Consider the following 24,878-nt stretch of genomic DNA (forward strand, 5'->3'; position numbering starts at 1 on the left):
ATTCAATAACATTTAAATATCAAAAATATTTATAACTGACTAAACAGAATTTTATGATTTCTAAAATTTTAATTCCTAAGCATGAAAAAATTTGTCGTGTACTAAACGATTTCTTAATGTAAACCTTATTAGAGTAAATTTTCAATTTTAATACAAAACAATACCAAAAACTTCTAAACATCTGTATCTAAATTGTCTTACAATAATTCACCGACCATTACGTGTTGAAGATTTCAAGTTTTTTTTTTGGGGGGGTTAGAGTATATAATTCCATATAACTACTAGCATGGGACTAGCAAAAAAGCCGCAGGAACCTGTTAGAAAACTCAACCGAAGACCTACAAAATGAAGGTCAATATTAGACTCCTGTGATTGCATTCACGTGTTTAGTAAAAGGTGAAGCAGACAATAATGTAATTCATGCTTTTATGGCTTATACAGTTACTTTGATATTGAAAAAATAAACCCCAAATTACAAAGCAAAAATGTTACATGTCATGTGCTCCTTTCCCCCAAATTCCTAGGTTGTATAGTAGATATGAGCTCAACGAAAAAAGAAAAGTGAAAGAAAAAATAGCACAGATCAGTAATGGTCTCCAGAGCAAGAATTGTATTCTGTACATTCTATTATGGAAACAGATTCAAAAAGGAACTTGGCAAGGCTCTTTGGAGTGAGACCATAAATTGGATGATGCCTATAAAAGCCGCTATTCACCTCATACGCCTTGAAGTGCACTTGTCTACAATTCCCTACTTCCATGTTCTCCTTGGCCTGAAACATTATGCAAACAAACAGAGAAATGATAAATAAGAACCTCAACAACTCAAAAAACACAATCTCCTCACTCCTTATACCCCCCCTTTTAATTCTTCAGGATCCAGTCATTAGTTAATTTTGAAAGAGTTCATTACCCTCCTAATTATCAAATGTTCTTTAAAGAGTGTAGGTGGTGAAAATACTTCCGACTCTTTTGCTGCGAACGCCAGTAGCAAGCAAGTGCTCCAAAAGCACAGCTAGCAACAGCAATAGCCAATGCAGCTCCAACGGGCACCACAATCGCGTTAGTTGCTACTATTAAATCTTCAACAGCTTCAGTTCCGTCATTTAAAACAACATTTCTGTCCTTGTACAGAGATGCCAGCGTTGTACCATAGTACTCAGTCAAGAACTTAAAGACCTCATCTTGGTTCCATTCAATTTTGTTGTTCTTCTGGTCAAGCCCAAGGTGGCAGGAAGAGCAAAGCTGCTTTGGTGGCCAAATTATCTTCGGGAATTTGGGGTCAGCAGTGCCTAGGGATGCTTCTTCTTTCATCAATCTTTCATTTACCTTGTTATGGGAACTCCACAACCAGAGAGCAAAGTCACGGGCTTTCTTGAAAGGAGTAGAAACACTGAAAATTGAATTCAAAATTAGAAGAGTGGTAAGAAAAGGAGGTTGAATGATATTGACAACATAAGTAACAGTCAATTCCCTTCCCTTACCTTGAACACATCTTGTAAAAATGTTGTCGGCATTCCTCACAGATGAAGAAGTTGTGAACAAAGTCACATATTGCATTGAATGTAAACTGACTCTCTCCATCTTCAATCCTCACAGAGAGTGAGTGCAGAAGAACCCATAAACCACAGCTGGAATAACAGAGAGATAAGATAGGGTATCAAGTTAAGATATGCCATAGAGATGGTTTGCAGAAATGTTCCAAAAATCAGATTGGTCATTTAGCCAATAAAGGCACAGGCTCTTTGTTTTGTATGGGATTGAACCAGTAATAATCAACTCTATATATTTTGAATAACGCAACCATACAAAAACAAAATTAGGAAAATTTTTAAATTGGCATAAAATATATTGTATGTCCTATAAGCTAAAGAATATCAACCTAAGTAAAAATCATGCATGGACTTTGGTAACACGGCATTTTATTTTCCAAAAAAATAGTTTTGGAGGAATAAATTTTATTTTACTAAAAAATAGTTTTGGTGGCATAAAAAAATTAAAATATACAAAAGAAATAAAAAAATACAGTTCAAACAACTTCATGACTGGTCAAGTTAACTAGTTTTGGTTAAATGGACAAAACACTAGACCAATTCACTTGTTTTTTTTGGTCGAATCAGCTGGTCCAGTGTTTTTTGTAATCAACGGCTTGCAGTCAGTGTACAATCTAAGGTTACTTAGGTGAGTCTTAATCCATGGTATATACACATTTCTTCACATACAAAAAAGTTGCAGATGAGAAGGGACAAGAGTGAAACTACTCAATATAATACCAACTTAATTTTAAATGAAAACAAGGGCAGTTGATATGGGAAAGTTGAATATGTTGATTGGATATCGAACTAGACAAAACATGGAAGGTAAAGTATTACCTAAAGCCTCTGGTTTCATTCTTACTGCCACGGCAGAACAACTGTAAAAGTAAAAATAAATCAAAATAATAAGCAGAAATATTCTTATACTAAGAAAATTCAAAATATAATGTCTGAAGACAGCATCATAAATTATAATAAAGTATGGATACTTAAGAGTTAACACAATATGCATGTATGTCTGAATGTAAGCATTTTTTTTTGTGTAGAATATGGTAAACAGAATGTGAGTATGTATAACAAGCTTTCATCTTTCTCAATGACTAGAAGATGACAATATATACAGATAGTCAGATATATGATTCTTTGTAGGGGTAATTGCCAAACTGGAATGCTGTTTTTTCATTTACAAGAAATGTGCAGTTAAGCATTTAATCTTCCAGATATGGATGTTCTCCAGGCTTTTCCCTTACATTTATTACACAAAAGGATACACACTTACACCTGTTTTCCAGGCTTGCCCCTTACATTTTTGTTATTTGTTACATGGAATGAAAATGTTTTGGTCTTATCAAAATCAATTCAACAGAATTTTCACAACTGATACGCAAAGAAATTGAACACTTTGGCTGTATTTTTTTTTTACCAACTTTGGCTCACTGCTTTCCTTTTCTTTTTAGGAGACCATAGATATAATTTCTTCTTCTCTTTCCCACTCTGGGTGGTGAGAGGTGACGGAATTGGATGATGATAGGAACTGAATTTACTTAGACTAATGGAGGAAATACTCAGAGAACAGTGCTCTGATTACAAGGATAATATGCAAAAAAGTATAGGAAGCAAATCAGAGAAGGAAAACTTCTATGCATGTGGCAACAGCCACCCACAACTACCCAAAGGATTGCCTACCTCTTGATCTCTTCCTTTGTGTCCCACACAGCCTCTAACTTTACCTCAAAGAATTTACTACTTGCACAAGTTTGTTACAGTCAATGTAAATCCCTCTTTTTGCCCTTTAACCATATATGCGCCAAACAGATAGTGAAAGCAATGTTCATAAATACAAATCCTGTAGTAAAGCCTTCAGGACAAACCATGACACACACAAACACAAGTATAGAAAATAGAAAGGTTCATTGACAGTAGAAAATATTTCTTTCCTCAAAAATAGGAGGTCTGCTTTCAAATACTTCATAACAAGTAATGATTTGAGATCCAACTCTCAGTAACAATTCAACTATAATTAACAAATGATAATTTTCAGAAAATAATAGACTACTAATAACTTCTGGTTACTGAGAATAGATCTTTCAAAGATTCATATGATAACAGTAGCCAGCCAAAAGTGCACAAAGGTTTAGACTAAAGTGTTAACCATATTATAGACAATGCAAATACTTCATACAAAAGCCAAGAAGAATTGCATTTCAGAAATGTCTAAAGGTTTAATACAGGTATTGAGGTCCTACCCAGTATCCACGAGGCACATCTTTTCCACAAATCTTTAAGTTCCTAACTGAACTCTTATCATCTTCCTGCTTGCCAGTTGACCAAAAATCTGTTGGGTACAAGTCATCAAAGCTCACAAGAAATTCAGCAGTACCCTTCCGGCATCTGAAAAAAAGTCCAGAACACAAAAAAAACTGACATTAAATACCAGGCACTTGGGCAGATAATAAAGGATCAGTAAAAGGTTGATCTTACCTTCTAGAAGGATGATGAGCTGCCAAAAGCTGAAGAAACTTTATAAGTGAAGCACGAGTTTCAGCTTTTATCATCTGCCAAACAGAAAGCATGACTACTATCATCCAAAACAATAAGAACAAAAGACCATTCAGGGATGGATAAATCTACCTTGTGCTCTAAAATGATGTCAAAAGCTGTAGAAGTTGCCTCTTCTACATCATAAATAGCTCTTGCAATCTTTCCAAGTCATGCATACCATACAAGTCAATATCTTTAAATATTAAATGAAAGGAATTCATACATGTGGGTGTGTGAAGAAAAGGACCTGTCCAGGGTCTGATACATTGGATGAAAGAAGCTCATTTTGAAATTTCTGATCATCCAAGCCAAATGCACTGCAACATTATAAACATTATAAGTTGCATACAATTTGCATCAAATTTAGCAAAAATGCATGATGACAATTTTCAGGTTCCATCAGACAACTGAAAATGCTTTGTCATAATTCTAGACTCTTGCACTTGAACTTCGATTTTTTCCATGCTGTCTAGTCCCTACTTGGTAGTCCATTATATGTCTACAATGTGGATATTCCAAATTCCATATACATCATCTGGCTTAAATAAAATATTCACCTAACATATCATAACTGCATCAACAATGAATTTATTTATACCTCATACCTGCCTAATTGCTTGTTGATCCAATTAAGCAACCGATCAGCTGTGCGTGCATCATCAATCACACGTATATTATTTTTCTCTTGTTGTTTAGGTTCCCAACCACTACCAACAAATTTAGAAGGAGGGCCCCAAAAAAGCATAGGATAATGACCAACAGAAAATTTATCGCAGAGCTTAGTATTTATCTGTGCTGCCAAAAAATTGAACAGAAAGGTACCAATCACCGGGGCATGTTTAGCATATAAAATATAAATATTTAATCTCACCTTAACCATATTAAGAGAGAAAGACAAAATGCACGCACCTTTGATGCACAATCTACCCTTGTCATTAAAATGATTCCTGGATGCACTGCATCAGGCCCATTGAATAATCTTGCAACCTTTTCGTAGTGCGGCTGCATTAAAATTTCAGTGAGATAATAATGACGAGTTGAAATGTTAATTGAAAAAAGTCCAAAAAAAATTGTTATACATTAATACCTTATAATTCCTGCATGCAGGGCACCTGACAGAGAAGCAAGGGAAAAAGGAAATGAGAATTTCTTATACTAATATTTCATTCTTCTAAATCTAGTTATGTGCAGAAAAGAAAATAATTATTCCCAATGAATGCAAGAGTATAAGTTCCATTAGACTGTAAAAAACAAAATCCTTTCAAATTTCTGTTCCCACATTAGCATGTTAACTAAGATAAGAAATATCAGAAGGCAAAGTGAAATAATCAGCTCCTCAAGCATATCGAGAGGTTTTCGTTGAGATTTGACTATAAAATGATTCAATTTTCATTTTCGTGGTTAAAGGCACATTCATGAATCCTTGGATTAAAAAACGGTTGAAAATATTCAGTTGACAGAATTTTTGATATTTAATTCAGTGATAAACAATATATTGTTAACAAAGTGTGTTTGGATTAGTTTATCTTATTCAAACAAAACAAAAATAGTTTGTTTTACATTTAAAACAACTTATGATTGAAAAGTTATTGAAGGCGATTCTGAAAAGGGAATATTATTTTCCCTCAAAACTTAATATAATCGAAACATTCTACACCAACCCAGTCTTCTAAAATAATAGGAAAATTGTAAAAGGAGTGTGGATGGGAACTTTAAAATACATGTCTAATAATCATTTCTCACATTTACTGTCTGTTACCAAGCAAACATGAAATATACAAATAGAGTTAGAAGTATATCTAATTTAGAAATTGACCAAATAGTTCTTCTCTGCCTTCTCCTCTCTTTTCAGTAAGACCACAAGGGGTATTTCAAGTGAAGTCTCGATAAAACACCACACTGTATTATTATTTATTTATTTATTTATTTTACACTCCTAGCATCAATTCCACAAAAAACTCATTAGCTCCCCTGACTGTTTCTCTACAGCTCCAATCACCTTAAACTCGATTAGTGGTAACAACAGAAAACACCACTTCACTATAAAAAGCAAACTCAACAAACCAAACAACAAAAACTTCCAAAAGCTATCCAACAACTGCAGATCCAATTTGAAGATCAAAGGCCATTCCCCCTTCCATCAATCACCCAAAACCAAAAACCAATATTAAAAAAAAAAAAAAAAAAAAAAACTCCCCCCACCACCAAACAAAATCCATAAAAGACCAAACTTTTCAACACCCAGAAGAGAGTTCAAGCAATTACATGAAGAGAAACTTATAAGATACGATAACTTAATAGAAAGCATAGCGACGAACCAGTGGGCAAAGAATTCAACGACGGCGAAAGTAGCAGGGGTGTCCTTGAGAACAGCGTCGAAATTCGTTGCGTTCAGCTCGACGGCATAATCGGGGTGATCACCGCCGCTTTTGGCGTTGTCGTTGACCTCCCGAAGGATCGAACGACGCGAAGCGAAGGAAGAAGACGAAGTCGCAGAGCGACAGAGAGAGAGCATGCAGAGAAACAGACCCAAATGTAAATACATCCCAGACATGAGAAACTGGGCGGATCAAAGGGGATAGAGGATTAGGGTTTTGAGAAGTATTGGCGAAAATTGAAGAAAGGCGAGATTTTAGAAGGTGGGGTGGAGAGAGAAATGGATCTGTTACACTTTTTTGATGTTGTTGTTGTTGTTGTTTGTTGTGTGTGTGTGTGAGAGAGGTTTAGTGATAGCAGAGTGGGATTGGATTTGATGGGTTGTTGAGAAGGGAAAGGTGAACCAGAAAAGGGTGAGAATTACGTTTGCTTTGCTTCGGATCGGAGATGGCGGAAGGAAGTACTTCCCTTCTGCACACCAAACCTTTTGAATCACTCCCTGTTCCTTTGTCACCTATGTTATCTGTCAACAAACATCAAATGTCTTCAGAAAAATTGTAAATTATTTATTACTAATTAATGATATAAAATTATTCTTTCAAATAGAGGTGAAGTCAAAATTATTAATTGATTTAAAATAATTTTATTTCAGCTAATATACCATCCCCTCATAAAGTATAAAAATTTTAGGATGTACACATAAACTTTTTACTTATTCAAAATTTTGACATTAAAAATGCTTGATTCTTAATATAAAAATAAATTTTTAATATAATAAAAATACTATATTATTTTAACTTTTTAATTTAAATTAATAAAAATTATGATTTTCATGTAATATTTGAAAATATTTTCATAAATATTTATGGCTGATCAAATAAGTTTTCGTGATTATTAGAATTTACAATTGTTATAAATCATAATAAAAAAATTTAGTGTATCCCAAACACTCCTTTAATATCATAAATGTTTGATATTATATCAAAAATTATTTTTTAATTATTAATAAAATTTATTTTTATTTCTTAAAATCAGTCTAATAATAACATAAATATATTTTTATCATTTTGTTATTATATTATAATGGTAAAAATTCACTTTTTAAAAATAAAAAATGAACCAATGAAGAGTTTCTTATATTATTGGAACTTATTTATAGATATAAATAGTAAAAAATTAATTGTAAGAACTAAAAAGTAAAATTTATAAAATATTAAACTTACTACTAATTTATTTTAAAATATTAAAATTTAATTTTATAGTAAACATGAAAAATCCTAATTAAAATAGAAAAAATTGAAAATATTTTCTTTAAAAATATATAAATATTCACTCATTATTTCAATTAGATTGGCATAAAATGTAGCATGGGAGTGGTAAAATTTTCGTTATTGAAATTTATTTATTTGAATCTTATTTAATTTCATTTCATAAGATTTGACTTTTAATTATTTGGATCTTTTGCAATTCTTAAAAGCTTAGGCTAGTGGCAAGTCAAGTTTTAAAATATAGCTAAAACACGAACTCTTACTTTGATACCGACTAAATAAAAAAGAAAGATTTATTATCCTATTTCTTTTAAACTTATAATTTGAATTTATTTTATTTGTATATATAGTCAAATAAAATTTGGTATTCACAATTTGGCGAGGGGCTTTTTATATTCTACCATGATGGACTTATTGAGAATGTGGTACATGCCAATCTTATGTTTTCATCTCCTTGAATTTATAAATTTAATATTTTTAGAAGATTAAGTTCTTTATTTGGCTTATTTATCATTTCCGGCCAAGCGAAATAGTCTTGGCTTATTTAATGCCATGGAAATTTGGTTCCATTTTAGGGTTTATTTTAAACCATATTTTCCATTGTCAACTTGTGCTGGGAAATGGGTTTTCTTTTTGCAACAATCATGCCCAAAAAAAAGTCCATTTGTGTTTCGGCCTATGTAATCCAATGGATTGGGCTTGGGTTGCCCCTCAACAAGAGGCCCATTTACTGCTATTTCTCTCACCTAACATACCTACCATGACCAACGGCCACCAGGCTCAATCTCATCCACATTCCACATCTCAAAGTCAAATCTCAAATCAAAAAATCGAATATTCGAATTTCACCGCTTCGAAACCCTCTCATTATCACCAAAATTTTCAAACCCTAACATCCCAATTTCGCAGGTGAGCTTTCCGAAGCATCATCAACTTTCTCTGGTACTTAAGTTTCTCTCCCTTCTTCTCATTCCTCTTCAGATTTATTTCATTTTGACATTCTTTGACTTCCTAATTTTGACTTTGATCTCTCGTATGGGTTTTTCTTACGGCTTTTTGTGACGCTCTATTTTATGTATCGCTAATGCTTGGACGTCATGAATTGTTTCCAAGTGTTCGTAATTTCCGATTGCGTAAACCTTGCAGGGAGAGCCGCTTCGACGGGAAACAAGGGTTTTCGCTGCAAATCCAATCGGTCAAATTGGAATCGTCGGAACAATTCGTCATGAAGTTCCTGGAGTGCGCTGCTTTAGATCGGTATTTGTAACCTCAAACGAGTTTGAATTAAGTTATGGGATTTCGTTGCGTAATTTTGGTACGTAATAGTCCAGTAAAATCATTTTCAGGCTTAACGATTTCTTGGGTAATTTGAATCTGGGAGAACGTACTGTCAAAGGATGCCTTGAAGCTTATAGTTGTAAGGATGAACGAGTGAATTTTTTAGCATTATTTTTCGGATTTGGTTAGGGTAGTAATTAACAAATTCTAGCGGTTTTTTCCCCCAATAGGCAAACATGCTGGAACGGATAAAAAACTCTCCATCAGTTTGGAGACAGAGGTAGATTGATTCCTAATATATTGCATATCTCACTTCACTGTGGATTTTGATATATAAGCTGTTATGTGCATGTTAAAAGTTGAATTAAGGATATAATTAATTAATTTATAATGTTTTAAACTTTGTTTATATTTTTTTGTATGTGCCTTCTTAGTTAAGTGTAAGTCTTGTTCTCGCATTCGATAATTGCCAGAAAACATCACAAGCATCAGTTGAAATGGAAAAATTGATTGATGTGGAAGCTATGATTTGATAGATTTTTTTTATACATGATTTTTCTATAGATATATCTTAGGTTTAATTATCTTTTTAGTCCTTATAGTTTTCATAAACTTTACTTTTTAATTCCTATAGTTAAAAATGTTCTATTTTAGCCCCTATACTTGGCTTTTTTTGTATCGTTTTTAGTCTGTCGTCCATTGTTATTGTTGTTGGAACTAAAAAGATAAAGTTTATGAAACTGTAAGGACTAAAAGAAAACAGAAACGGCATGTATAAGAACTAAAATGAAATATTTTATTTTTTAATTATAGGAACTAATAGGTAAAGTTTATGAAACTATAGGGATTAAAAGGGTAATTAAACTTGTATCTTATTCTTATCTTATAGAAGTAATAGAAATGTAAATCTATCTTCTTCTTTTTTGCATTTGAAAAAAGGGGATGTTTAAAATTAAAATGACTGGATGTTGGAACTTGGAATAAGCTGTTCAATTGAATATTTATTTTTGGAAATTTCTCAATTTCAGATTCTTGATTATCTTGGGAAATCATCTGACACTGATTCGTCATCACCGGATCAAAACATATTAACCAGAACCAGGTGGCCTTTACTATCTAGATAGGTTCAGGAAAGTGAAAATCAGCACTGAAGTTTCTTTTAAATGTTTTCATTTTATTTATGTTCTTTCATTCCAGCCGAAGGACATTGGTTTACTTGGTTCTTACCCTATATCACATGTATCCCGATTATGACTTCAGGTACCTCCGTATCTTATGATGTATCATAGATGCTTCTCTATTATATATACTATAGGATAAAAAGGAGGGTTATGGGTAATGCTACTGTCAGCTTTGTTGGCGACATGGCAACCCGCTATATAATCCTTTTTTTATTGTATTGGGAGTGTTGTCAGAAGGCTTGACAGACAGTCAGAAAACTGTTGCTCTAGAAGCTGAGAGTTCAAGTCTCTCCATTTCCCAAGTTTTTTTTGGTCATTTAAGTGTTTAAACTTTAAATTGTTCTGCTTTAATATTATGCATTCCCCACCTCATAATACCATACACCTATAATGGTTTTTAGTGCAGTTAAAGCTCACCAGTTTTTCGCAGAGGAATCATGGGACAGTTTTAAACAGATATTTGATACCTACATGCTTGAAGCTTCAAAGGTGCTACTATTAATATTATTGTCTGTCTTGTTTTAAGAATTCTTTTTATTATTTGCATTGCCCCTTAGGTGTTTGATATACATTAAAATCTTATAGGCATCTTGCATGTTTTGGCGTAAGATTTATTGGTTATATAGTTTGTTGGTATTTACTATTTTGCCTGTGTTTGCTTTCACGTTTGAAACGTAAAAGCAAACACGCACTTACTGTTTGGTTTTTAACTGTGCCAAATGACATCTAAAGATTCATATTGCTGACCACCTAGTGGGATAAGGCTTTGTTGGCATTATTCCAAGGCATGAATGCATGATAAATGACCTTGTTTGGTTGGAGCTAATATTCTTATGCACAATTTCTGAAGTTTCTTGCAGGGTTTAGATAGTAAAGCAGAAAAAAGAGAGAAAAGACTTTGAATAATAATAATATAATATTTAATATTATGTATATAATGTGAAACAAAATACAAACACTAAACCCTATTCATATTAATTTTGTAATGTGAATTTAAATTCCTAAGTAAATTAAATTAGGAAATCACTCGCAAGAGACCATCTAACATACTCATAACATTCTAAGATGCAATAATGATATTGTGACATTTCTAAAATATTGTAAAACTTCCGTAGCTAAAGCTTATGGACCTAAATATTCTAAAATTTACCCATTGAAGCCTAAAAAATAATTTCCATTAATTGTCTCAACTTTCAAGAATTCTTTTATTCTTTGTGTTGTCTCTTAGGTGTTTGATATACTGAAATCTTATAGGCTTCTTTCATGTTTAGGCATAGGATGCTTGGGTATATAATTTGTGGGTATTTAGTATTTAAGATCCATATTTGGTATGACATCATAGATTGACAAACATATTTGACGACCTTGTTTTATTGCACGACATAATAGTCTTTTGCAACTCTGAATATCTAAAAATACTAGTATGGTTTTAGGTAGGAAAAGACTTTGAATAATATGATATTTTGTATTTAATTTAATACAAAGTACTAAGTTCCTAACACTATCTATATCAATATTGGACTCTTAATATTAATTTTATAATTGAATAAGGAAACAAATATAATGAAACATGGAAACCACTTCTAAGAAATCATCAAAGTTTACAATAACGATATTATGAGATATTTTTTAAATATTCTACAAATTCTCCTTTAGCTATAGTTTACTAAGATTTAAGCTTGTTACAATTTACACTTAAAAGAAAATAATATAAAGATGTGAACTGATCTCCACAAAACATGACTGGAAAGGCAACTCTGGGATGCTAGAGATGTTAGAGATAGGTATTGCTGGAAAGATAACTTGGTAACTTGGAAGATAACTGGAGTGATTGTTAGCCGGAAGAATTGGTTGAAATGTTGCATGGCAAAGGAAGAAGAGACGTTGTTGGAATGATTATAGCAGAAATTTCCTGGCAATCAATTATACACAAGAATTAAATCTTCCCCCAAGATCATCAATTGAAAGAGTGGGAATAATCATCTACAAGAATAGAAGCCACTGTGAGCTATGATGCATCAGTGGGAAAGAAAGAATGAGATGACAAGCACAAGCAGCCAAACAATTCAAACCACACAATGGCTACCAAAATGAAACCCAATAGAGTATATTGGCAACAGAACATGACAAAGTGCAAATGCACAAACTATACAATAGATCACTACCACAGAATGGTAAGAAACTGCTGAAGCCAACTGAAAACGACTCAAACCTGATCAAGGTAGGAAGTACACACTAGACCTAAGTGTTTAACATGGCAAAACACTGTCCATGGCAGCCAAGCAGTCACCTGAATGTAGCACATAGCATCAAGAGGGGTTGGACCTGACTGGAGACAAGTAGGAGATGATTGAAGGCAGTAGTGGCTGCCGCAAAATGAACAGAAAATAAAACGATGGTTTTAAGGTGAATGTGCAGAATTGGGCATTTGTTGCATCCTTCCTCTGGCTGCTGTGAAACTTTGGCAACTAGCTGAGTTCAGGACAATAAATACCATGGTGAGTTTGATGATGAGAGATGGACCACCTGAGTGCAGATCAGAGGTATTTTGGAAGGAGAGAAAAAGAGGTGAGCATAAAGTTTAGGTAGGGAACGTGAAAATAGAAAATAAAGACTTTTAACAGTATGATTCTAAGTAGAGCATAAAGTTGATGTGATAAGCATAGAGCACTTATCCTTATTCATATTACTACTGGACTGGATTCCTAATCTTAAACAAATTAGGGAACAGATGGTGAAATATGAAACCAATTTTAAAAGATCATCTTTAGGAGAATTTCAAACCAATTTTGAAATGTAATCTTTAGGAGAATTTCTAACTTACTTTCAAAGTAAATACTCTGGACAGCTTTTGTGAATTGTAACCATCCACATTTAATTTTATAATAATTTATTATTTTTAAATCCAACATCTTATTTGGCTGTGCTGTTCTTAACTTAGTGGTTTACTACTCTCACATACTAGAAGTAGAACTTCTCTCCATCATTAGGCATCTAAAGATTTTGACGGATTGAAATATGCATCTCTCATTCTATCTGTCTCTTTTATTGGGGTAAAAATTATTACATGTTGTTTCTTTGTAATAAGATTAATTTTCCTGCAGTGATTTTCTTAACTCAGGTTTTGGTTGACTTGTCTATGCAGGAATGGGCTGAAACTGTAGGTGGTGCTTGTTTGCTGGGCACCTTGTTCAAGGCCCTTGATGAGGTATGCTTTATTTAAAAAGTGAATAGAAATGATATCAAGAGGCACTTCTGTGATACCTTGTGATGTAGGTGGTGAAGTTAGTGGACTGTGAAATTTACAGTTATGTCCCTGATTCCGAGGCAGATCCATTACTGGATAGAGGAGCAATGTAAAGTTATCTTTGCCACATGCCTAAAGATTAAAACTTGTTATTACCATCATTTTCCCTATTATAGGTTGTTTCCAATAACTATCTTTTTTGATTTGCCACAGATGGTCCTTTAATTTCTTGTTTTATAATAGAAAGCTTAAGCGGATTGTGACTTTTCAATTCAGTTGTTTTAGGTGAGTTGCAAGTTTCATAATATCTATTTCTTGAACTACTTTTTGGTTGCATCTATTCATCCTTAGCACAATGTTCTTTGTGGCAGTAACTTGATTACTGACGGATTGCTTGTTGATGAGATGCACAATGAGTATGATGAAGAAATATTTGCTGACATGGATATATGAGTCACTTCTACCTCTATCAGTTAGCTTATCAAGACTGATCCTCCCATGTGTAGTTCTGTAATATAAGATGGTTTCAGATGTGTAGTTCTGTAAATTGAAGACTGTTTCTGCGCGGCCTGAGTCGTAGATATAGTATTCGGATCTTCCCGAATGCATATAGTAGTTTTGACTTCTGTATCTTACGCGGTTGCACATTGTAGATTTGGAAACTGCATCTTTCGGTGTGCATATGACTGTTAGGACACACCTCTGGTGTAATATTAGCGAAAAATACTTATTTGGAATTGGAGCAATGGGTAATGGATTTTAGGTTATATTCCTCTGAAATGGATGCTTATTTTCCTCCATAATTTGTTATGGATTGGTTTTACTGCCTGAGCGATTTAGCTATGGACCCTAACAAACGCTCATTGCCCAATATTCACTTATTTACATTAATATATTTTCTACTATCAAATTTTTTAGGGCAATCAGAGATTATACTCGTCCTTAGATTATCAATACCGTAGAGCTTGTGTTTTCATGCGATATTTGTATACCACTTGCAAAGGGAGGTCGGGGAGGAAACATATATTAGATGGGAGTTTATCGCTTTTTTTTTCTCTTATTTTTATTGGGTTAAAATCGAAATGTATATAAATTGTGGGAATTTTGACTTTTCGAGTTTTTTTTCTTGTATGAATAATGCCAAACAAAATGATGACACGATGAGTAGGCAAAAAAAATATAGTATGTACAGGATTGCTGTCCCTATAAGTCTCCTATACGGATTAAGATTTTGAAGGAAAATATAATGCCAAGTACCATTTCGATATAGTCGGGTGAGAAATACAATAGCCAGGACTAGAAATTAGCATTCTCATCACTTCGTCATCCAAATCTTGCTAAATTATCTGTTTTAGTAACTGACATTTTATAAAACTAATATTCATCAAAATAAATATGCTGTTTCATATTTTGTAAATGACTCATGATATAAACACTTATATTTTTTAAATAAGTATACCTCTTACTTTTCTTAAAATAAATAATTTTTTAAAGTATTTTTAATCTTTTTTATTCTCTAATTTTAAAATTTTACGTTTTTAATGTTCAATTTAACACTTTTTCATTCTTTTTCACATGTTTTCTTCCCTCTTATTTTTAGTTTCCAATTAAATACTTTATGAAACTAATGTTCTAAAAAATACTTTTCAGAAGTATATTACGAAAATTATTATCTAAAACATTAATTTTATTATTCTAAAAAATACTTTTTAAAATAGTAAACAGTATTTTAGAAAATACATTTCAGAAGTACGTAAAAAATATAATTTTGAAAAATATTTTTCAAAACATTAATTTTTCTATTTCGAAAAGTACTTTTCAAAATATTAAAATTAATTTTTCAAGAAAGTATTTTCCAAAATATTGAATTTAATGTTGGGGTTTCTAAAAGTGTGAATGGAAAAAAAATATTTGAAGAGAAAACATGCATATGACTCGACACCGTTGTTATTGTCAAGAAAGTCACATGTATTTATAACGTTATTGTACACCAACTTTATTGGAGTGCGTGTGAAAAATAAATTTTTTTTTGAAATAATTAAAATTATCTACTGAAATAAGTGAAGAGTAAGAGAAAGGAAAGGGGATGTATGTGAAACCTAAAAGAGATGGAAAATCAGGTATTTAGAAGAAAAAAAATAAAGTATTAAATTGAATGTTGGAGGTAAAAAATAAAAAATAATATATATTTTATAATTTTTTTTAGAAAAAAAAAAGGAAAGAAAAAAAGAGGTGTGCTTATTTGAAGAAAAAAAGTATATATGATGAGCCTATGTCAATTTAGTATTGGTTTACTGGTTTAGTAACATTAATTGATAATTGATGAAAAAAGGGTCCATTAGTGGTTGGTATACGTGTCCATTAATCTAATTACCTTAAGTGGAGGGGGAAAAGGCAAAGAATATTTAACAAGCATATATTTTCTGTCACCTTTTAAATAATCATTTGAAAATACCAAGGGTACTTTTTTCCTTATTTTCCTTTTGCCTTTTTCTTCTGTTTTAATGATTTAAGTCCCTACCACTTTGATTCATTAAAGGATAAGATAGTAAGATACGATTGAGAATATGGGAAGGAATCTGTTGGAGATGGACATTGTTTGGGTGTTCTTGTGTTGTGCCAACTAATCAGACTTAAACTTAATCTTATAGGAGGATTGTGCATTGCTCTAAATGGTTAGTGTAATAATTTTTTTTTCCAATTTTATGGAAAAATTTGATGTCATGGCCTACCCTTTTTGCCACGACTGCTGGCAACGATTACATGGTCGCCAGCTAGGCTACTTAAATAGCATCCAGTAAGGGTTATCTAAACAAGTGGTATCAAAATTATGTAAACAAATAAAAGTGGGTCATTTGGATGATAAGTTTATAGATATCAATTATAAATGTGTGTTTAGATAAAATGTATTTTTAATTAATTATACTATATTTATGAGAAGAAAAAAAACAACAATAAACCATGAGCATATTTGGGACAAGTGCAATTGAGTTGTTTTGTAGAAAATAAGTTGATGGAAAATTAATCAGCGTGTTTCGAATAACTACCGAAATTTGTTAAAGAAAATTTTTTGTCAAAAAATTATTATATTTATATGATTAATAATTATCATAACTATGTGGACTTTATTTACTTTGTACCCGATAATTAATTTGGACACGTTTCACAAAACAGAGAAGTAGCAACTCAAATCGATTGGATTCGTATTTGATACTAAATTTATTGCGTTATTTAGATGCAATAATTAAATAAATAACATATGCAAGCTGGTTGTTGGTTTGTGTCCGCGTGTATCTTCTTCATTGTATGAGTGTAAGTAGAGTTAATATGACATTTGTGGACTAAAATTAACCAAGTTATTTTATAAAATGTTCACTTTTACTAATGTACCACCATGATGTTCTTTTTGAGTTGCATTCATGAGCTTTGCTTTCGATTTTGCCATGTTGGCACAAATTAATTATGGCAAATCAGGCTTCATATATGAAAATAAAATTATGTTGTGAAATTTGGTGGAATGTATATAATTTGCGCACACTAATTTATAATGACACATTCATACATGTTTTACTTTAATAAAATTTTTACATTATAATTAACAAACCTTTTTTTTAAAAAGCTATAATCATCAACCTTATTCTACATGATTTACATAACTTTTGAAATTTAAAAAACAAACTCTTTTGTACTTCTATAACAGACTACCAAATTTTATTTGTTTATTTGAGATCAAATTTTTTAAATTCATCCATACAAAAAAAGTTATTTTCTTGACTTTTTAGCTACAATAAATTTAAAAAAAAAACTATTTAAAATAATATTTTTAAAAATTATTTACTAAAATAAATTATTTTAGTCACCAACACATTAGATGTCTCTAATTGTGTGAAGAAGTTGTCGTCACAATGTATAATGACTTAAAAGACTGTCATAAGTGTTAACAATTTCTGTTGGATAGATAAATATTGGACAAACTAAAAATAAAGGTTAATTTTTTTTTGTCTATATAATTTTATTTATTTTATCTTTTAATATTTATAATTTAAAATAAATATTTTTAATCCTTATATTAATTTTTTTTAATTATTTTTAGTTCTTATAACTTAATATAGATCTTTTTATTTCATATAATTATAGTGTTTTTAATCTTTATAGTTTTTATCGTTTTTTTTTGTAATGTTGTTTGATTTGTCTTAACATTATAATTAATATTTATTTTTATAATTTTTTTTTCTAATGTTCCTATAATTACAAAATAAATCCAACATCAAACATACAAAATTGAATAATATTGAATTAATATCTCTTTTACATTCATTAAGGATAAGTATTAAAAGAATTAAAAGAATACAAGTATATGGACTAAAAACATTTATCTTAAATTATTAAGACTAAAAAATATTGAAACAAATAAATATAGAGACTAAAAATCATATTTTAAATTATAAAGACTAAAATGTAAAATAAATGAAACTATAAAAACTAAAGATTTTTAACAAAAAAGGAATAATTAACAACAAAATTTAGCAAAAAAAAAAACTAAACTAAACTGATTTATAAAATATATACACACGTAATAAATAACCAAATTTTTTTTATGAGAATACTATAATAATTATAAATTATATTTAAAACAGTGAAGGAAAAAATAATTTTTTTTCAATTTTATAAATTATATATGCACATTTATAGAATTTTAGCATAAAGCAAAATTAAACTAATTTATAATATAAATAAATAATTTTAAATATATAAATTATATTTTAGATTTATGATAAATAATTTATTTTGTAATATTAAATTCTTTTTAATTATTAATAATTTATTTTAAAATATTAATATTTAATTCATAAATAATTATATATAAAAAAATGAATTAGATAAAAAATTGAAAGAATTTCTACAAATCCTTACATTTAAAAAAAAACTTTTAAAAACAGTTTTGCGCAATATAATAATTTATATTTAATATATATGAGTTAGATATGTTAATATTACATTGTTTTAGTCAAGCATGAATGGAAAAATGTTTTTATTATATTTTTATAATTATAATAGTATTTTGTTAATTTATTTTGTTAAATCGTCCTACATTGAGTTGATAAATATTTTATATAATTAAATTGGGGATGATGTTAAAAAAATTGAAAACAAATTATTATTTCCTTTGCTATTGAATTTTATTGTTTAAATATATTTTTTTTTAGGTTCGTTCCTGGAGTATCCACCGCCGACAGCAGTGACTAATCTCCTCGCTACGTTGGAGGCACCTCAAAGGGTGGGATAGCTAGCCCCAAGATTTAACGCGGCTGCATACACAAAGCAGGATTCGAACCCCTGACTTTGCTTAAGCGTGAATCAACCCCTACCGCTGAACCACACGCTTGGGGTTATTTAAATATATTATAATTAGTGTAATATATTATAATTATTATATTTTCATAATATAATATATTTTTATAATTATTATAGTATTTTCATAATTTTTTCAGTTATTTATTGACTTATAATATTTTATATTTACTTGATTAAAATAATCTTTGTAAAGATTAATGTTTTTTTTCTTCTTATAATTAGTGTAATTATGTGTGTACATTTTATAAATGTGTGTGCATATATTTTATAAATCAATTATTTTTTAAAGTTTTTGTTTAATTATTTTTAGTATGTCTAATCAAGTCATACTTATAAGCATATGTCAATTCAACGAATGTTATCAATATTTGTAACAGTTTTTAAAGTTGTTAGTACTTGTGACAATTTTTGAAGTCATTCTTGTGATGACTTCTTCATGCCACTAGAGATGTCACATACGTTGGTGGCAAGTTTCTTAACTGTATCATTATGATTAAAATAATTTGTTTTGATAAGTTTTTAAAATGAATTATTTTTTAAAATGAATTATTTTAGCAATTAAATACTATTTTTTTCTTTTAAATTATTGAGGTCTAAATACATATTTTCTTGTTTAAATGTTTTTTTTTTATGTATTTGTTGGTTTAAAGAAGTTGTGGTAGTTGCAAAGATAATAATAAAATATAACAATAAAGTAATGATAATAATGATGATAATTATCAAGAGTAACAATTGTTATGATTTTGACATTAATCATGAGAATAATAATCGTGACAATGATAATAATTATCAATATATGATGATAGAAGCAACTATAATATAGGTAATTCTCATAATATTTAGCGATAATTTTGATAATAATATGTAACAATATTAAAGATAGAGATTGATTGACAATATTGGTAACAAAAATGACAATGATGAATTATGAAGGTAGTAACTAATGATGGAGATAACGAGAATGACAATAATAATTGTAGTGATAACAATAATAAGTTCATTTGCTCAATATTTTCTTTAAAAAATATTTATATATTATAAAATATTTTATTTTACTTTTTATTGTGTTTATTTAAACCATTAGAATCGATTAAATGATAAGAAATTTTGAGTAGTATGTATGAGATCTTAAATTTTATCGTTGTTGTTATTATTGTAATTGTTATAAGTAAATAAAAATTTGTCTAATTATTTTAAAAGTAAACATTCTTTTAAATTTAATTGAGATAAATTATTTTAAAGAATAAAAAATTAACCCAAGTTCATTTTAATCAAACATTTTTTTTGTTTGAAATTTACACTAGGAAACTATAAATTAAAAACTTGCAATCATCTCAATAGGTCTTACAATTTATTTATTTTTTGCTTTTAGATGAAAGTACATTTATTAAAAATAGCCTAATCGTTTAGTAATCCACTGTCAATTAGTACTAAGTTCTAAAAGTCTAAATGTTTGAATTAATGTACCAACACTACACCAAAACTAGTTTTTTGTGACAATTAACTTATTATTTAGCGGCCATATAAATGGTCATAATTTTTTTACCAGCATTTAATTAATGGCTGGTGTATCCAGTGTCGCTAATACTATTACCGGCATTTATATAAAATGCCGGTAAATATCTACTAAATTGTCGGAAAAACTTATTTTTTTTACTGGCAATTCTAGTAGCCATTTTAAAGGCTATTAAAAGTTATTTTTTTCAATTGTCTCCTTTACTTTAAATAATTTATATATTCCTATAATTTCATTTTCTAAATTCATAACTTATATACTTTTTTATCTCTACTCGATATGAGATTTGTAAGATGAGAGTTGTCTTTTATTTATATATATTTTAATTTATTTTTTAATTATGTTGTCTTTTAAGCGATGTGAGATTTATAAGGTCAAAGTTAGTCTCTAATTGTTTTATAGCACTATTGAAGTTGGTAACAATGAGTGATTTGATACCAATTTAGAATAGTGAATTAGTAGTCAACCCTATAAAATGAACCTGTAAGGTGATAGTTATTACTCATTTATATACTATTTAATTATCTTATCTCTAATCAATGTGGAACTTAAGTTTTTTCTAAATAATTGTCGCTAATAGTAAACTTTAGTGTAATATAAATATATTTTTAGTGGCTATTATATATTAGCCATTAATATTTTTACATATGGTGGCAATTAAATTATTGCCATTAAATAATTGTCATTAAAAATAAATTTTGTTGTAGTGCAAACTCCTTCGTCTGATTCTCAATATGAAAATTTTCTGACAATTTATTACATTGATTGCATTTGTCAAGATGATATGAACGGGAACTCACGTAAAATGTAATGCTAGAAAGATGAATTTTGGAAGGAATTGAACTCAATTCTGAGAATGAAAATCCACATATTTGAGGGATACACATCTCTTTACACTAAAAGAAAGTATAATATATTAACACTTTAGCATTGGATTACTTTCTTCATCCAACTAAAATTAATTTGTTTTTATAAATATTGCGCATATATATATATATATACCCTATGATTCAAATTCACAAATATAAAAAATAATATATACTACATTTATCTCTCTGCATTTTTTTTACTTTTTAGAATTAAATTTGTTGTACGTGAGGTTGGTGAATTTTATTTTATTTTTTGTTCACTAATGTAACCGATGTGTGAGGTTGAAATAGAATAGCAAATGCAAAGATGATTTGTATTGTAGGGGAGACAAAAATGAAAAATCTCCTTTATTATTAAAATTATTAGTACTACTGCTGCTATTACTTAAATAAAAGAGACATCTCTCTACATATCTTCTATATGCAATTAGTGAGGACGTACGTATAGTTATTTTTATTTTAAAAAATGAATAATAAAAGGTAGAAAATAAAGGTTAAATAGTGAATGGGAATGTACATCTAGTAGTTTTAAAATTGGTTTATATGTAGTTTGTGGATATGGATTTTTATATGTAGTTAAAACGTAGTATAGATTATAATGTTAGTTATGAAGCAAAATAGTGGAAAAAAAATAGGAATAATTGATACATCTATATTATTATTTAAGGGTATAATAGAAAAAGAAATTAAAATCAGTTACGAAAACTCGAAAAGTAACATTCATTACATAATAATAATTATAACAATAACAATAATACTATTAAAACATGTTTTAAATGTATTGAGTTTTGCTGATCAGTGTCTTTACAGTAATGATTAGTGAATTTATATGTAAAATGTTTTTATTGAAAACTACAGTAAAGTTACAAGTAACAACATGCATCTATACAGTTTTTCATAAAAGCTTTTTTAATTTTGATTATTTAATAAGAGACCTAATAAACATTTGATAGCATTTTTCTAATGTTTTTAAGGTTTGAAAAAAATTTATTTAATAAATAATATTTTTGTAAAGTTGAATTAATGTTGAATGTCTCACGTTCACGTGATATATGATGAAAATAGTATATGTTATAAATAAGGGACAATTGTTATAATATAAGTCTATTTTATAAATTAGATTCATAATCTAATTTTTTGAGATCTAGATTTATGACAATCGAAGTTTAAATTCGCTTTCTAATATTGAAAACAACTTTGCAACAAGGATGCTATGTGTTTGAGAAATACTGAATTAATTATTAAATTTTGATGCGGTAATTTCTCTATCAACGGTTAAAATTTAATGAGTTATTTTTAAATTTGATGTTTATCTTCCTTTTAATACACACTAACTTATTATATATAGTTTGTGTACAAATAAAAATAAAAATAAACTCACTATATAGAAGAGATTGTACATACAAAATTTAAGCATAATTTTATTATGTGTTGAAATTTGGGATAAGTGGATACAATTTTCGAGTGAAGGAAAAACCTACGAGAATGAAGTGCTAATGAAAGAAAGTATGAATAATAGTTTTAAATTAGAAAGTTATGCAGATGACATGACAAATAAAATAATAAACCCTAGACATATGGTATTACATATACATATTTTGCATTATCTAAACCAAAGCGGCATTGACATGTAGCTCGCATCAAACACGAGTACTCTTGATCATGTGATAGTGATACTGTATCAGATCTCACACTCTCACTGATCTGTTTCTGTGCATGGGTCAACATGGTTTGCCAAGTGTAACTCCTCCCAACGATACACATGTCCTACTACTTTCTTCTTTTCTTTCTTAATTTCTTATTATAATCTTTAATCAAAGGCACGTCATGCTGCTAGCTGAAAGAGAATCAAATAGCTTCAAATTTAAATTATTATTCTATATGGCTATAGCTACTTTCACTAAATATTAGTGCCAATCAAGTTTATTTTTGAGGCAGGTACATGGCCCTTTATAAATCTTAAGAATCAAAAGAGAATCACTCCATCAACCTCATGGCTTCCTCTCTATCATCTTTCTGCACCTTAAACCAAGCTTTTTGCAGGCACAATAAGCTCCTCCAATACCCCAAAATAAGATCCCAAAGATCCCAAAGTTTTAGTGACAATGGTAATAGATATATCATATATATTAAGAACAATATACCTGTGCACTAGAAGATGACAAAATTTAATTTCTTGCACAAAATAATCCATTAATTAACTTGTTTGTATATCCATCTCTTTCTATTATTTTTATGATTTCAGTCTTTTCATTGTCCCGTAAAACATGAATAATGTTACAGCTATTATACTAATGAAGTTTTTGATTAATAATGGATTGTTTTGGCAGGGAAGCCAGCAGCAAATATTGTTGATGCAAATCTGAGCATCCTAAGGGAAAGAATTCATCAAGTGAGGAGGAGAGAGAGGGTAAGCACACAAGGATGGAATTATAAGCATAGTTATGACCGTAAGTACAAGAGAGATTCTGTGATATCAGAATCTGCTGAGATTATAGGTTTGGCGTGTGGTGCAGTTGGGCTTGTCTTTCTCATTGGTTCTCTTAGCATATGCCTTCTGTCCTTCCTTGTTTATGTGTGCATATGAATATGATATCTCTAATTAAGAACCATATCATCTCGACAATAGCTGCTAGCTTCTAGATTATTTGGATTTAAGGGTAAAATGTATTGATAATCTAGAATAAATACGATATCTGGTTTGAAGAAGGGCTTCTTCTTATGGCCAAGCCCATATTCTAACAATTTTTACCTTTTATTTATCTATCTGTTAAGTGTTGTTTGTATAAATATAAAGTATTTTTACGAAAAAAAAATAGATCAAACTTTTCATAAGTTAAATTTAATTTATATATAAATTAATTTATAAAAATTATTTAATATTAACTTATCATAAAATTTAATTTTAGATTTTGTGGAAGTTAATTTTAATTAAAGAGAAGTTTCATTTTTCTATTAAAATTACTTCTAGATAAATTTATACTAAAAATATCTTAAGTTCAAAAATCACCTCCTATATATATGGAGGATATCAAATGAGTTAAAAGTCAAATTAAGTTAAACACTTCAAATTTAAATTTGGCCTTAAAAAAATTAAGTTCCTTTAAAAAAAAACTCAAAACTTAGATTTAACTTATTAAAAATATGAATTAGTTACAATCTACAACTTGATTATTGCTTTTCTGTCTTTTACATTTATGTTTAATTATTAATTTAATATTTAATTAAAAATTATTGTATTTGAAATATTGTTTGTTTTAGTACATAATAGTCTATCATGATTTTGTTTTTAAAATGTGTCTCAATGATTAAAGGAGGAATATATTAATAAATTAATATTGTTCTTTAACTTTTAAGTTATGTAAGTTTTTTTAGTACTGTATTGAAACAAGTAGACTAAATCCTCTTTTTAATGTCAATGTTTTGATTTCAACCTTATTAATAATATTATTTGAATTCAAAGTATTGTCTGTTTAAAAAATTAAAGAGAGGATATCTATAAATTATGATCTATCATAGTTTTATCTTGAAAAAATTATTCTAAAAGATTAAGGAGAAAATATCTATAAATTATTATGACTTTGATTCTAAAGAGATGTAATATTTTTTTATATTAAAAAAATAATAAAAATAAACATTTTGGGTTGACGGTAGAAAATAAAGAATTACGTGAATTTTACCGAAAAAAATAAAACATGTAGATTGATTTGCAA

The 24,878-nt window shown here is 29.4% G+C and overlaps 2 protein-coding genes across 4 annotated transcripts; one reads left to right on the top strand and one right to left on the bottom strand.

Annotated features, from left to right (window-relative positions):
* Positions 1-346: 346 nt before the first annotated feature.
* QSOX2 (quiescin-sulfhydryl oxidase 2) lies at positions 347-6,995 on the bottom strand. 2 transcript variants are annotated; one of them, XM_083060217.1, is made up of 12 exons: positions 6,394-6,995; positions 5,163-5,187; positions 4,985-5,077; positions 4,681-4,865; positions 4,323-4,392; positions 4,166-4,234; positions 4,016-4,089; positions 3,781-3,925; positions 2,372-2,412; positions 1,484-1,630; positions 913-1,392; positions 347-772 (listed from the first exon to the last, which is right to left on the bottom strand). In XM_083060217.1, the coding sequence occupies exons 1-11, from the start codon at positions 6,627-6,629 to the stop codon at positions 924-926; spliced, it is 1,554 nt and encodes a 517-aa protein (XP_082916343.1). In that variant the 5' UTR covers positions 6,630-6,995; the 3' UTR covers positions 347-772; positions 913-923. The 2 variants fall into 2 exon arrangements, with proteins under 2 accessions (XP_082916343.1, XP_082916344.1); XM_083060218.1 differs by having other exon boundaries at positions 961-1,392; positions 6,394-6,994.
* Positions 6,996-8,479: 1,484 nt separating this feature from the next.
* On the top strand, positions 8,480-14,205 carry LOC109791140 (transcription regulator). Of its 2 annotated transcripts, none has more exons than XM_020350405.3 (11): positions 8,480-8,628; positions 8,866-8,976; positions 9,066-9,136; positions 9,228-9,277; positions 10,026-10,099; positions 10,195-10,257; positions 10,580-10,667; positions 13,324-13,386; positions 13,455-13,534; positions 13,639-13,710; positions 13,797-14,205. In XM_020350405.3, the coding sequence occupies exons 1-11, from the start codon at positions 8,480-8,482 to the stop codon at positions 13,876-13,878; spliced, it is 903 nt and encodes a 300-aa protein (XP_020205994.2). In that variant the 3' UTR covers positions 13,879-14,205. The 2 variants fall into 2 exon arrangements, with proteins under 2 accessions (XP_020205994.2, XP_020205993.1); XM_020350404.3 differs by having other exon boundaries at positions 8,520-8,661.
* Positions 14,206-24,878: the final 10,673 nt, after the last annotated feature.

Source organism: Cajanus cajan, chromosome 7 (genome assembly GCF_000230855.2).
Source record: "Cajanus cajan strain Asha chromosome 7, NIPB_CcT2T_4, whole genome shotgun sequence".
NCBI lineage: Eukaryota > Viridiplantae > Streptophyta > Magnoliopsida > Fabales > Fabaceae > Cajanus > Cajanus cajan.

Excerpts from the sequence above, each read along its gene's own strand:
- QSOX2 (XM_083060217.1), bottom strand. The coding sequence starts at position 6,629 with ATGTCTGGGATGTATTTACATTTGGGTCTGTTTCTCTGCATGCTCTCT. Across the intron at positions 4,235-4,322 it reads ATGTATCAGACCCTGGACAG|ATTGCAAGAGCTATTTATGA; the intron begins GTCCTTTTCTTC and ends TGACTTGGAAAG. Across the intron at positions 2,413-3,780 it reads ATGTGCCTCGTGGATACTGG|TTGTTCTGCCGTGGCAGTAA; the intron begins GTAGGACCTCAA and ends TTACTTTTACAG.
- LOC109791140 (XM_020350405.3), top strand. The coding sequence starts at position 8,480 with ATGACCAACGGCCACCAGGCTCAATCTCATCCACATTCCACATCTCAA. Across the intron at positions 9,278-10,025 it reads CCATCAGTTTGGAGACAGAG|ATTCTTGATTATCTTGGGAA; the intron begins GTAGATTGATTC and ends TCTCAATTTCAG. Across the intron at positions 10,100-10,194 it reads AACATATTAACCAGAACCAG|CCGAAGGACATTGGTTTACT; the intron begins GTGGCCTTTACT and ends CTTTCATTCCAG.